At 39.3% G+C, this 13,674-nt stretch overlaps 2 protein-coding genes across 2 annotated transcripts in view; one reads left to right on the top strand and one right to left on the bottom strand.

Moving 5' to 3' along the window:
- On the bottom strand, positions 1-6,333 carry LOC106926582 (solute carrier family 2, facilitated glucose transporter member 1-like). The gene is made up of 9 exons (XM_015001585.2): positions 6,154-6,333; positions 5,121-5,281; positions 4,795-5,035; positions 3,791-3,953; positions 2,902-3,089; positions 2,596-2,700; positions 2,411-2,512; positions 2,120-2,323; positions 1-869 (listed from the first exon to the last, which is right to left on the bottom strand). The coding sequence occupies exons 1-9, from the start codon at positions 6,229-6,231 to the stop codon at positions 663-665; spliced, it is 1,449 nt and encodes a 482-aa protein (XP_014857071.2). The 5' UTR covers positions 6,232-6,333; the 3' UTR covers positions 1-662.
- A 5,663-nt stretch (positions 6,334-11,996) lies between these two features.
- slc38a5b (solute carrier family 38 member 5b) overlaps positions 11,997-13,674 on the top strand; it is a 12,733-nt gene continuing 11,055 nt past the window's right edge. Inside the window, exon 1 of the mRNA XM_015001581.2 lies at positions 11,997-12,172. The gene's annotated coding sequence lies outside the window, so the exon portion shown is untranslated. The remainder of the gene's footprint in view (positions 12,173-13,674) is intronic.

Genomic DNA, 13,674 nt, shown 5'->3' with positions numbered 1-13,674 from the left:
TTTTCAGGGTTTTTTTTTTTAATTTTCTGGTACACACTGAGACATTTTAAACTAGTAAAATACAACTATTAGACACAATATAAAGTTGATTTAAGTTCTGAGTACCAAAACATTGACTTACGACTACCTTTGATGATAAAAATAGAATAAGTACAGTATGCATAGAAAAGTTCTTGCACTGCAGGAGACAGTAAAATGTTAAAATTAATTAAACATACACACATTTCACACACTTGACCTATCAGACATTGTATCTTATTACACATAGTTTAACAGTGAACCAGTTGGTTGAAGCAGAACACAATACAAAACCCGAAATGACAAATTCAATAATTAACTTCTGTAAATGCTATAAATGAAGATAGAGCAAAAACAAACTTGAGACTGATGCAAGAAGTCAGCCATGGCAAACTGCAAATTCAATTTACTCTTTCTGATTGACCAAAAGTCTTAGCTGTTGGAGAGTCTGCATTATTTTCACTTTTATGGCAGATTCATAAAATAAAAAAAAATAAAAACATTTTGTGCTACAGACTAAGGCCACAATGACACCTCGTGCTACAATATAAATCTATAAATATCCATGTGAATATTAAACCAGCAGTGTTACATTGAGCCGTTGAGCATGAGTGTGACTTGTTGCAGATGCGTGCTGACAGCGTCTACAGGTCAGGGTCATCCCCCTTGAGCGTGTTGAATTCTTCTGGAGCTGAATACTTCTCAGCCCCCTGACCAGAGGAGTGGCGGAAACCTGCTGCGATCTCATCAAAGGTGCGACCCTTTGTCTCGGGTACTTTGAAGTAAGTGAAGACAAAGAAGCCGAGCAGCAGAACGGTGAAGATGATGAAGACATAGGGACCGAGGAGTTGCTGCGACAACAAGAGTTTAATGTGTCATGACCAGGCCATGTAAATGGTGGATGCAACATTACAGCTTGTTAAGTAGCATTAAGTTTTTATTTAGTTTCAATTTAATTCATTATACTCTTATTGATGGGGGGGGGGGGGGAAATCATCAGACTTCTACGAACAGAGTCCAAGTTACTGCTTAGTTCTTTTTATCACATAGATTTAGTGTCCATCCTTTGAAACTTTATAATAAAAAGAAATTAGTTATTAATATTCCATAACATAAGATCAAGATGTTGATATATTTTCAAATATACGTATTTTGCGCAATAATTGCCTAAATCTCACTTTCTGGCTCTTATTAAGGGGGAAGAAATTTGAGTCGAGTAAAAAAGAACAATGTCTTTTCCAGCTTTATTGCTGGTGAGGAACAAGAATACCGTAACAGGAAAGTCCTCCATGCTGCAGGTCACTTCCTGTTTTTGTGGAGGGTTTGTGTTTCTGGGAGTTTTCTCCCCCAGAATAGTTGGTGGTGTCTGATTTTAGAGATTAATGTTTGAGTTACAATCTACAAACTGTTAGAAATAATTAGATAAGAAAAAGATGAAAATGGAAATTTCATCCATTCTGCTGCTGCTCTGGGGTTGGGTTATGGACAGAGCAGCCTAAGTAGAGAGGCCTAGATTTCCCTCTCACCGGCTTCTTGGACCAGTTCCTCTGGGGGAATCACAGGGTGTTCGCAAGCAAACTGAGAAACACGGTTCCTCCAGCGTGTCCGGGGTCTTCCTCAGGGTCTCCTCCCAGTGGGAAGTGCCTCACTAGGGAGGCATCCAGGAGGCGTCCTCTTGCTGAGGTGTGGAGGCCACATCCACTGGCTCCTCTTGATGTGGAGAAGCAGTGGCTGTACTCTGAGTTTTTCCTGAATGACCAGATTTCTCACCCTATCTCTACGGAGAAAACTCATTTTGGCCGTTTGTATCCATGACCTCGTACTTTCAGTCATCACTCAAAGCTCATGACCATAGAAATGAAATGGAAATTCGGTTTACATAACCTGTCAGATGCCTCCCATATCTCAACATCACAAACATTCATCATAATAATTTAAAAACTAGGCTAAAATAAAATCAGTTTGATGGAATATGGCACAACTACTTATTATTCAGTGTAATTTTTCTGAAGTAGACACCACAGTTGCGTTCATATTTGGAAAACAAAGAAAAACAGTCCCAGTTTATCTGCATTCTGATTAAAATTGAACCCTTTCTCACCTCAACATACTGGAAGCTCATTCCCACTATGAAGTTGGCAGACCAGTTGCAGAAACCAGCAACTGCAATGGCGGCAGGCCGGGGCCCCTGGCTGAAGAGCTCAGCTACGATGAACCACGGGATGGGGCCGGGGCCGATTTCAAAAAAGGCTACAAAGCTGAAGATGGCCACGATGCTGATATAGGACATCCACCTGAGCTGGTCCTGAGCAGCAAAACAAGATGAGGTACATTCATTTTGTACAATAAAAAGTCTCAGATGCATACAGCATCAAAGGTCAGGAACACCTACCAGCAGAGCCATGGCAACAGTTAAAAACACAGCAGACACCGCCATCCCCATCAACCCAATGAGATGAAGAGGTCGTCGGCCCACATGCTCCACCACAAACAGCTGCAGCAAAGAGACAAAATGCAGCACTGCAAAGTCTCCCAGAGTCTTTACATCTCCTGCCCCGATGCTCTTTAGCAACTTACAGAAACGACAGTAAAGGCGGTGTTGACCAACCCAGCACCAATGGTGGCATACACAGGCTGTGAAACTCCTGCTCGCTCAAAGATCCCAGTAGAGTAGTAAAATACCTGCCAAGGGTGAGAATAATCAGAAACATAGTGATACATTTTGGTTCTCCAAACACAGCTTGTGCATAGAAAATACATAATACCGCCTCTTCAAAAGTCTTTGGTGGTCATGTCACCACTATACAGTTTGGTTCACTTGTAATCTCGGTGGCATTGAAGGTTGAAGAGATTGATGATAAAAACGTTCTCTTCCCTACTTACAGCGTTGATTCCAGACAGCTGCTGCGACAGCTGTAGCATGATGGCAACCAAGATGGGCTGGCGGTAGATGGGAGAGCGAAACAGCTCAGGAATGGTCACTTTCTTCTCCCTCATCATCTTCTGGCTCTCCTCCCTCATCTCCTGTATGTCCTCGCTCACCTCGTCGGTGCCCCGCAGCTTCATTAGGACTGGAGAAACACAACAATACCCTCAGGCTGTTTGGAAAACGCTAACACAGATAACACAGACCTCAGTAAGCCCTGATTTTGTGTTAATAAACCAGATTTGGTTGTAAGTAAAATTTTCTTTTTGTTTTTAACTTTGTGTCTAAAATCAAGTAAATTATTTAAAGAGTATTTTAACTGTTCAGAGACACACTACAATCAATCAATCAATCAATCAATCAATCAATCAATCAATCAATCCTCCTCCGTCTCCACAGTTTCTTCCCTTCAGCAGTCGGACTCATGAACTCAGGCTGCACCAAATACAGCTACATCTCATAAATTATTTAAACACATATCTATATATCTATATATATATATATTGTGTGGGGTAAATTTTTTGATCTGGGACCTGAGTCCAAATTTCATACCGCAAACAACAAAGGTGGTATGTAAATAAAAAGAAATCCTTTAATTATTTAGAGAGTATTTTACTGTTTAGAGACAATCACAGTTAAGAATCAGTGTTAAGATATGACTTAGTAGTTTACTTAGCTTATCATTATAAAACATGTTACTATAATAATTTATAGTTATTGGGTTGGATGGTAGTGAAAGTGAAGACTAGTTTTATTTGTCTTGTTTTATGTAACATCACTGAAGAAAAGTAATTCATTCTGTTTCAGGACTCCGTACACATACAGATGAATATGTGTAGATCTTACCGCTGCAGGCTTTGCTCTCTTCATTGCAGTTAATGAGGAGGTAGCGGGGGCTCTCTGGACAGAACGGCAGCAGAACACACTGCAGCAAGGCCGGCAGCAGAGTGAACCCCATCAGCAGCGGCCACAGGGACGCATTCCCCAAAATGGATTCAATCCCAAAGATCTGCAGCACAACACAGACCTTATGAGAACTGAAGTAAAAACAGAGCAATTATAAAATGGTCAAGGGTTTTCAGATTACACTAAAGACAGTTCATTTCATTCATTCATTAAGAAAACCTGAACAAACCAGCAGCAAAAAAATAAATACAGGTTTTTGTTTTTTTTACCAATGAAAATGAGTCATTGTATATTTTGATTTAAAGTTTTTCAAAAACTCTCCTACTGCGGTTCTGCGATATCTGCCAGATGTTTGTGTTCTAGTGGTTCATTTCTCTGATTTTCCCAATAGCTTCACATAATGACACCAGGAGTTGCATTAAGTTCTCATTTCTAATGGTCTCTAAGCCACAGAAGACCTTAGCTTTATCGCTCACTTGCTTCAGCAAGTCACATCTTCTGGAAAATTTTCTGCACACTAGTTGAGGGGCTAAACAGGAAGAGCTATGGGGTACAGTCTGAAACCAAATTACATTTGTTACCACAACCCTATAAATGGTTAAAGCTGCAATATGTAAATATTATTTTGTCTCTAACAATATGACATGTCAGAATATTATGGGACAGATAATCTGTGAAAAAAATTGAGCGCCGCCTTCTCCCAAAACACTAAATAGAAACAACCAATCAGAGCCAGGAGGCGGGACTTAACGCGTGTCCATCACAAACTTGTATGCGCTGCTAAGCCCCCTTCACTCAGCAACATGCCCTATTTAGTAGAAACTTCAGTGAATTCTGCAGCGAATGGTATAAAAATGTCTCTGGATTCTTGTGAAACAGGTGATGTGCCAAAGTAAACCTGATTTTTCAAGAGGAAAGGAAGACTGAGGGTTTAAGGATCTCACCTGGGCCATGAGGATGCCAATCACCACACCGAGCTGATGCAGCGTGCCCAGGGCGCCACGAAGAGACGTTGGAGAGATTTCCTCAACATACATGGGTACAAACCCCGTAGAGAGGCCAGAGTACAAACCCACTATAAAACGTCCAATGATGAGCATCTCAAAGGAAGCTGCCAGTTTGCTGAAGCCCATAAACACAGCAGCAAGAAAGGCTAACACATTGGCCATGAGCATGGAGTTCCTCCTTTAAAGATCAGATTCATTTTTCCATTAAGAATCTACTTTTATGTTCCGAGCCAAACTTCTTCTCTCCACGAGCGACATCTTACCTGCCAAAGCGGTTGACAAAAAGGCCAACAGAGAAGGAGCCAAACATTCCTCCCACGGAGAAGACGGCCACAGAAAAAGACCACAGAGCTGTCAGGGTGCTCTGAGAAATGGGCTCTGAAAACCTGCTGATCCATGTTGTGTTGTAGAAGCTCTCAATGATCTTTAAGACAAACAGAAAACAGTCAGGTCAAAGCTGCTCGACTCAGACAGTCTGGATCCATGTGAACCATAGGAACAGATTGGACTTTTGTCTTGTGTCAGTTGGACAGGAGGTGATGAGACCTCTACAATGTTTCCATGAAACCTGAGACGAGCTGAAAGCTTCACCTGGGACAAGATTTGTCAGTTTTTCTTTTCAGAATATATTTTGTTATTATCACTACAGACAAATCCCAAAGTGGAAAAAATAGATCAAAGGTATAATGAAATCTAGCTGTATATTTAGAAGGCCACAATCATTTACTCAATTAAGTAACTAAATGTGGAGAAAAAATATATTTCATGTTCTGCAGTATTTTGTGAAATAACTTCAACTGCTACTGTTTCATTAAATTAACATCTGATTGGTTAACCTGTAGCAACTTAGCAGCCGATCAGTCACTTACTAGTAATTTGATATAAATGATACATCAACAAAAATTTCCATAATTTTTTCTGATTTATTTGCCATGTGTATCTCCATTTTAATAGAACTTTGTATATGAATAAAAATTAATTTGAGATCTTTTAATTTATTTTTGTTGTGACACTTATGATCTTCCATACATAAAATCCTGGGTAGCTTAAATCATTTCGTATTTTAGGTGGAACATGCCTAGACTTGAGCAACTACTCTGGAACTTTCTTTCTTTGAACTTCTGACAAGAAAGTCTGGCTGCTTTGAAGAAAAGAGGAAGACATGTTGTCTAAATCTGGAATGTATCTGCTCTATTGTCTGGATACAAATAAGTGGTTTGATATGAGAACTGTCCTGCATATATAAAAACAGCACAGTGTGTTTTCCTGTTTTCCTGATCACTAAGACTTTCTCACATTCTGAGGTGCGTTAATGACACCCGTGTTGTAGCCAAACTGCAGAGAGCCGATCACAGCTGTCCCCACTGCCAGCATCAACTGGGGCGTCACCTGTATACGAACAAAAAGTTGGGAAAAGAAATAAACATTTAAAAATGACTCCGGAAAATATCAAGACAGAGATATTGAGTTAAGTTTTTACTCCAATGGAATAAAAGGAATCTAAGAAAAGTTCCAGTTTTGTGGGATTGGATCACAATAATCTTTTGGGGTACGAGTGTTTTCTGTATTTGCTGGTGTGTAGACAAACTGGGCCATTAATCTGTGGACGTGTTGTTTTATTTTTTGGCCTTTTCATTTGAATAATAAGTATTCCTTTTGCAAGTTTTAAGTGGTGTTATGTTTGATGGGGGGAAAATGCTACAGGTCTTAGAACTTATAGATCTAAGAGACAAGGAGATGAATGAAACAAGAAACTAGGACAGAAAAAACATAAGCAAAAAACACAAGGCAAAGTTTATAGGAACACAAACACATAAACATTAACCAGATTTATAGTTGGATTGTAGGTACATGGCAGCTTCTGGCTGCATACTGCCTTTACAGGGTCAGTATGCAGCCAAAGTGGCATGAGATAGTTAATGGTGCCGCTGCATTCCCCTCCAAATGTTTGTGCTGCCTGCAGGTGTATGACATCGTCTTCAACTCCACAACATTCTTGCTGCAAGGTAACAGGGCTGCAACTTCTCCGTCAAACTCCTGACTGAAGTTGGCTCCTCTCCTTCTTTCAAGCAAACAAAATTGGTGTCAAATGCGTGCAGTAAAACTTTTCATTTGTGCTACTATAATTTTAAAGATATTAATAAAAGTTTCCAGAGGTCATCAAAAATCCCCCTGATTCTATTAAACAAAAACAACATTTGTTACAATCAACTGTGCAGCATTTATGCTCACTAAAATGTCTACTTGTGCTGCTTTTATGAAGAAGATATTAATGAAAGTTTAAAGGTCAAATTGTCAACCCCCTCATACATTACCTAAATTACCTGTAATTGACGATACGTTAATCTCACTATACAATACTATATGTGATATTCCGCTCATGATACGATATATATCATGATATTCAACAAACAATATGATTCAATACATTTTTAAGATTTTCTGAAATATTTTAGAGGGACAGAGTGATTTTGGTGACATTTTTTAACTGTTCCATGGACTTGGATTGAATTAATTGAACTGATTGTATAATACTGATGTAATAAATGTTTTTGTTATATATTTGTTTTGTTTAAATGTTAATTGTGTGGGTTTGTGTATTTGATTATGCAGACAAGGATCCTTTTTTGTCTCATTCACTTATATTAGATAATGTTTTTTATGTATTTTATTTCATTATTTCATAAATTGCATCTGGTTGTTTCATTACATGTCATTTTTAATGTACATGTGCAACTGGGTAAAAACCTTCCATGTGTGATAGCTGCCATTTAATTCATGTGGATTTGACATAAAACTCAATGTAGGATGTAATGTATCGATACTTGAAGATGGAAAATTGATATTTTGAGGAAAAAAATATCAGTATCGTAGAATCAATAAAAATTAAACAGCCCTAATGTCCTTTTAAAAACTAACTACTCAAGCAGCTCAAACAAACCCTTCGCAGCACAAACACAGCACAAATATTTTATACTTTGATTTGTGTAATGCGGTTGGTTGACTTTTGATGACCTGTGTAAACTTGCATTATCTTCATAAAAACACAAACAGCAGCATAAATAATCACCATGTGGCGTAATTCATTGACACCAATTTAGTTTGATTTGAAGGTGGAGGGAGAAGGGGCAGAGGCGAGGCCCATCAAACATGTCCGAGTTTCTCTTGTTTATTTTAAGACCATTATTCTATTCTATTAAAGGTGGAATGGTCTATTCACTCGTCATCAGATGGATAGATTTTATTCATATTTCCAATGTTTTCCAATGTTACATAATGTATTACGTAATCACATAGACTGTTGTCGAGGTTTGGTTTTGTGCGGACGGGCAAGAGGAACATTTTCCAACCATATTTTACTGAATAAAAAAAAAAAAAACAACTACCAGGAAACAATCCAATTACAAATGAACTAATGAACTTCTCACATTCAAATAAATATGTTTTAGATACAATTTGAAATAACTTAAATAGTAACTAAATAGAAAAATACCCTTAAGAATCCAAAATGAATGGACAGAATTTAAGCTGCCTGAAGAGACTGCTCTCGCACAAAGATACTGTGTTGGGAAGGGGTATATTGATCAAGCAGCAGTTACCTTCCCGCTGCACTCCATATCAGCTCAGACAGTCCACACTTGACCTCCAGATTATGAAAACGAGAACGATAGTTGTTAATCTGTTCCCTCAAATTAATCTGCTTTCAGGCAAAAAGTGTTCTGCTCTGTTATTTAGTCCCAAGTCAGTGTAAACAAGCATTTACTTTCCTCCTCCATTCACCTGCAGCAGTAAGAAGCTTAGCGACGTCACCGCTAAGTGGATCTTCACGCTCTGATTGGTCGAGAGGAGCTCGCAGTGAGACTAACACATGTTTATCAGAGTGCTAATAGCAGCTTAAACAGATTGGCAATCCTTAAGAGATAACTTAAGGAAAGCAGAGAGCACATAAGAACCGACTTAAAAACTATAATATAAACTTGTTTTACAAAAAGCCTTTTGTAAAACATCTATTTCTCTTTCAAGCAGGCAGATTTTCTTCTGCTCCTGTCAACTGGTCTTGATCAGTAATTTTCCATTTCCAACAAAAGGGAACTTTTGGGGCTGCTTCTGCAGTATCATATTCTACAGTATCATATTTTACTCTAATTGAATTACTTTTTAATTAACGTGCAGTGCAGATTCACAACAAAATGCTTACAAAACAGGTCCTGTCAGTTCAGTCCTATCAAACAGTTTCAAATTCATTTACGTACACTCCTCTTTGATCCTAGTTTATAAAAGCAGCACTGCTCTCTGTTTTGTGCTCTGTCTTCTCAAACCCTCAGTCATTTGTACCAGATGGTTGATCAGGCTGAGCCAGATTCTGGTTCTGCTGGAGGGTTCTTTCTGGAAGAGGGGCTGTTCTTACATGCATGGCTGCTGCAAAGTCAGTGACTCAATGTGAGTGATGGTGCGCTGTCACTACATGCTTGTCCAGGAGGAGTGAACGATGCAAGTCAGAAACACAGTGCATTTGTTTTTTATTGCAAGCTGAATAATAAACTGAATTTGACTGCATTGTTTTGATCAATTGGAACCACATTTTATTATGTGATTATATTGGATTGGATATGAAGATTTGTTGTGAGTGAGTGGGAACTATGTCAATATACACTTCAACTGACATTCAGTTTTTTTGTGTAAACTTTTGAAAAAAAGATTTAAACATAGTTGTTGTGAGTCCTTTTATCTTGTAAGCCTTTGCACGCATCTTATAAATGTTCCAGCCTAATGTAAAAGCGTAATTCTCCCCCCATACTCCAGCCTAACATCTTAATGCCAAAGTTTTGATGTAATGAAAAAATCTATAGGTAAACACATATCTAATCCTGCTGCCCATCATCCATCAACCAATAATCTGCTTAAAGCTGCAGTATGTAACTGTTACAATGTTTTTACATATTTTCCAGGTTATGACAAAAGATCTATGAATAAAGAAATTGAGCTCAGCTCACCCATCTGCATTAACACTTTTCTCATTCTGAAAAAACCCAGAGCCCTGAAGAATTTCTTACCACTGTCAAGCATGCTTGTGTATGTGCTTCTCACAACCTCCCCCTTGCTCTCTGCTGTGCAACAGCTCCTTCCTTACAACATAACCTGCCATGAATAATAAGGCTAGCATGGCCATAGTTGGCGGCGGATTAGCAGTTTTCCTGGAACCGTAAATTGTTCCTCCATTAGCAAATCTCCAGTCCATACTGTGGCCACCGAGTGGCACTAATATGTGGACAAAACTTGAAAACAGCAGCAACGCCACCTAGTTAAACTAGGAATAAAAAAAAGGTAATAAGAATGAGCAGTGCTTTTTTAAAAAAAAACCAGCCCGTTATATTTCACATTAATGTATTATAAGAAAGTCAATAAAACTGCAGTGAAACAAATCTAAAAGGCCATAAGGTCAATAAAAGTCTTTCTCGCCAACATGTGCAGCGTTTCTTGGCGGCCTTGAGCTCTGGTGAAGAAAAGTTTATTAGAATTTAAATGGTTGTAAATAAAGGTATAATGAGATGAACTGATTACTTGCTGCACAGCGGAGAATGACGGGCACTTCCAGTGCAACACGCGGGTTATAGCAGCTCTGTTGGCGAAATTCATACATTTTTAAAAATAATAGATTCTAACAGTAGTTTCACGCTGCAAGTGACCTTTAACATAAAAATAAAATGGGGGGCTACTATTTTAATGCCTTGCTCTCTTTCATTGTGCCACACTATGAAACCCTATAATGGCATTTTTAATAACTATATCAAAGACCATTTTATGACAGTTCTTTTCCTTTTGGTGCAGCTAACACACCTAGCTGGGATGAGACGGCTCCTCGTAATGTTTGGCCCCTAATGTGTTGACTAGTGTGTGTCTATGTTGTTTCCTGGCGTGCGTATGTGTGTGTTGTGTCTCATGTCAGGCCAGCTTAACTCATGTTGCCTCTCTAATCCTCTGATGAGCTCTTTCTAACTCTATTCAGAAGACAACATGGTGACATCTGATCTCGCCACAGCTTGTTCACAGATACAAGTGAAACAAACATCATCTCTGCAGCAAACCTCTGTGCAATTAATATTTCTAAAGGAGCCATATCCATGTCCACATGACTCATGTTAAATTCATAAGATGGTTATTAATCAGTGAAAGAACTATTGTAACTAATGTAAGATGGCCTCAGAGAACTGCTTTTTCATGAATTGCGGTTGGTTGTGGCGAGAATGGATATGGTAGGGCGCAGGTTGGAAGTGAAACAATGATGGTTTTAATGGTGATAAGTTCACAAATCCAGCAAACACAGGTGAGAAAGGAGCAGACACAGGTAGGCACAGGAAGTACACAAGACAAAGATGCGACAGGGAGCAGGTGACACAGGTGGGGCGAAATACGCAGAGGGTAGTCAAGGGAAAACGAGGGACAGCTGGAAACAATCACTCAGTTAACTGAAAAAACACGCACAAACTCCAAATCCTCACATGCTTATGATTTTTAAATATAAAAAAAGCCTGTAAACAAAGGATTGAATATAACTGTAGCATAAAGGATATAATCATTGATTTCTCAGAACCAAACACTAACTAGTTTGGTTCTTATAAAACCATCAAGGTTGTTAAATGAGCTCCAGAGATCCATGCTGCTGACAGACATTTCCTGAGGAAACGCAGCAGAAACTGCAGTTGTGGGAATGTGTGAATGTTTAACCATCTGTAGCTGTAGAACGACTCATTTCAGCCGCTGCTCACGTCAGTCACTTGGACTGTTCATGTATTTACTTTTCTGTGGAACCTTTTCCATACTGATCTGAAGTCACAAGTTTTTTTCCAGTTTGCTTTTCGTGCAGAACTGCCCAGTGTTGTTGTGCAACCCGCAGCTCTCCCACCCCCAGCTCTCCATATTATTATTTTTTGATTCCATATGTTAATGTCAAATAGTTTTGGTGGCTGTTAAACATTGAAACAAGTCAATAGCTCCAGTGTTTCTTGGCTGACCGAGAGTATGTAATTCCCATGAAGCAATCCATCACAGTTGACTCCTCTCTGTTACTCTTGTTTGGGAAGAGGAGTGTCTCTAAATGTGACATCAGGAGAAACCTGAAACCGTTATTTCCAGCAGCCCTCCCATTACTCTGTCTACTCTCACGTTTGTTCCCCTTTCCCCTGAACCTCTCTCCGCGCTCTCAGCTGGGCTCCAAACAGCCCAACTTTTCCACCCTGTCTGCCTAAACTGCACCACCTATCCTTCCAAGAAGTACCACCGCGGTGTTGACCCCCTCCTGGTTCTGCTTCTGAAGGTAGGTCTCTGAACGGCCCTGCGCTGCCACGTGTTGGCCGCTTTGACAAGATCTGCTCAGGATGAGTGAGGGAGAAAGAGAGGAACGCTCTGACAGCTTGGTCAAACTGGTTTCACTGGGCGTTCACAGGCCCACAGGTCGACTGTGTTAACAGAGTTTGATTTAAACTCTTTTTAAATCAAACTGATTGACGCTAACTTCGTTTGCTGAAAACAGACCAGAGAAAACATTTCTGGAACATATGACACTGTCATCAATTTACATTAAATTTAACCTTAAGTAAATTATTATTGCCATTGTTATTGTTGTTGTAGAAATGAAAGGGAGACATTATGAGTCATTTTTGGTTTTATGCAGAAGGTTTGATTATTTTTGTTTTAATTTCTACTTGTATGAACTTATATTTCTAATAACGTGTCGTTGACAGAAAAGTATTAATCATAAAGAAGGAATGGGGAAAAAGCATGCAAATAATGTTACAATATTTGTAAACATTTAACAGCAAGTGTTTTGCTTGCTGAAGACATGCCGTGGTAAAACAGAGCCTCTGTCTTATATAAGCTGTAAACCCACAGAGCCCATGTCAGGAAAAGAGGGCTGGGCCTCTCCCAGGAACAACTTGTTCACTGTTGCAGCTCGGTTTGACATAGAAGGCAGGGTCAACCAAGAAGATTTTCAAACTTGGAAATAACTATTTTATTTTAGACTTTGGTAAATTTTTCAAAAGTTTACTTGATGGGAAAAAGGATAACCTCCTGATTTTGATGCTCTTAAACAATGCTTGAAGCAGTTTTCAGCAAACTTACGGCACAAATTTGTGTTCAGGAATATATGAAAATAACTTCAGGGGGAATTACAAAATAAGTTAATACAATGTTAAAGAGAGTACACAAATTAGGCAATGATACCAAATGAGTTCAGTGGAAGAGCACAGGTCAACTGAGTTACTGTAGCAGTACTTTGATAGTTTAGGTGTTGCCAGGTTGGATGGTTGGTTCTGGGGATCTTATCAGGATCCCCTGACTGCATGTCACTGCTGCTGACCCCGAGTGATGACACCAATAGGAGTAGAAGGGGCTGCACTTTGAGGATCACCTCAGTCCAAACACCATGTCCTCTGTAGAAACGCCAGAGTCTGAGAACTTTGGGGAAGATGAGTCCATCACTGTTTGCATACAGCAGACAGTGGATGAGATTCACCCCAAAATGCTGAATTAATTGTTTGGATGTCATGTTGAAGTGCCTCTTTAACAATGCAAGGAGTATTGGACAACACTTGCTGAGTGGAGACTCAACAAGGGCTTGTGGTCCAAATTTCTTTAAAAAAAACTGGGGCCATAGAGTATCTGAGCTACTGAAAGATCACAGTCGTTATCCTGCTTGGGAAACCTTACTCTTGGATGTTGGAAAAGAGAGTCCAACTAACTGAGACTCTGGAGAAGCAGCCATGGCTTTCATCCTGGCTATGAAAAGGTGGGCTAGATGTTTACCCTGGACTGCAG

Source organism: Poecilia mexicana, unplaced genomic scaffold (assembly GCF_051168715.1).
Source record: "Poecilia mexicana isolate PSO_F unplaced genomic scaffold, ASM5116871v1 scaffold_7, whole genome shotgun sequence".
Taxonomy (NCBI): Eukaryota; Metazoa; Chordata; class Actinopteri; order Cyprinodontiformes; family Poeciliidae; genus Poecilia; species Poecilia mexicana.
The sequence above is the reverse complement of the archived record's forward strand: the minus strand, read 5'-3'. Positions and strand labels throughout refer to the sequence as shown.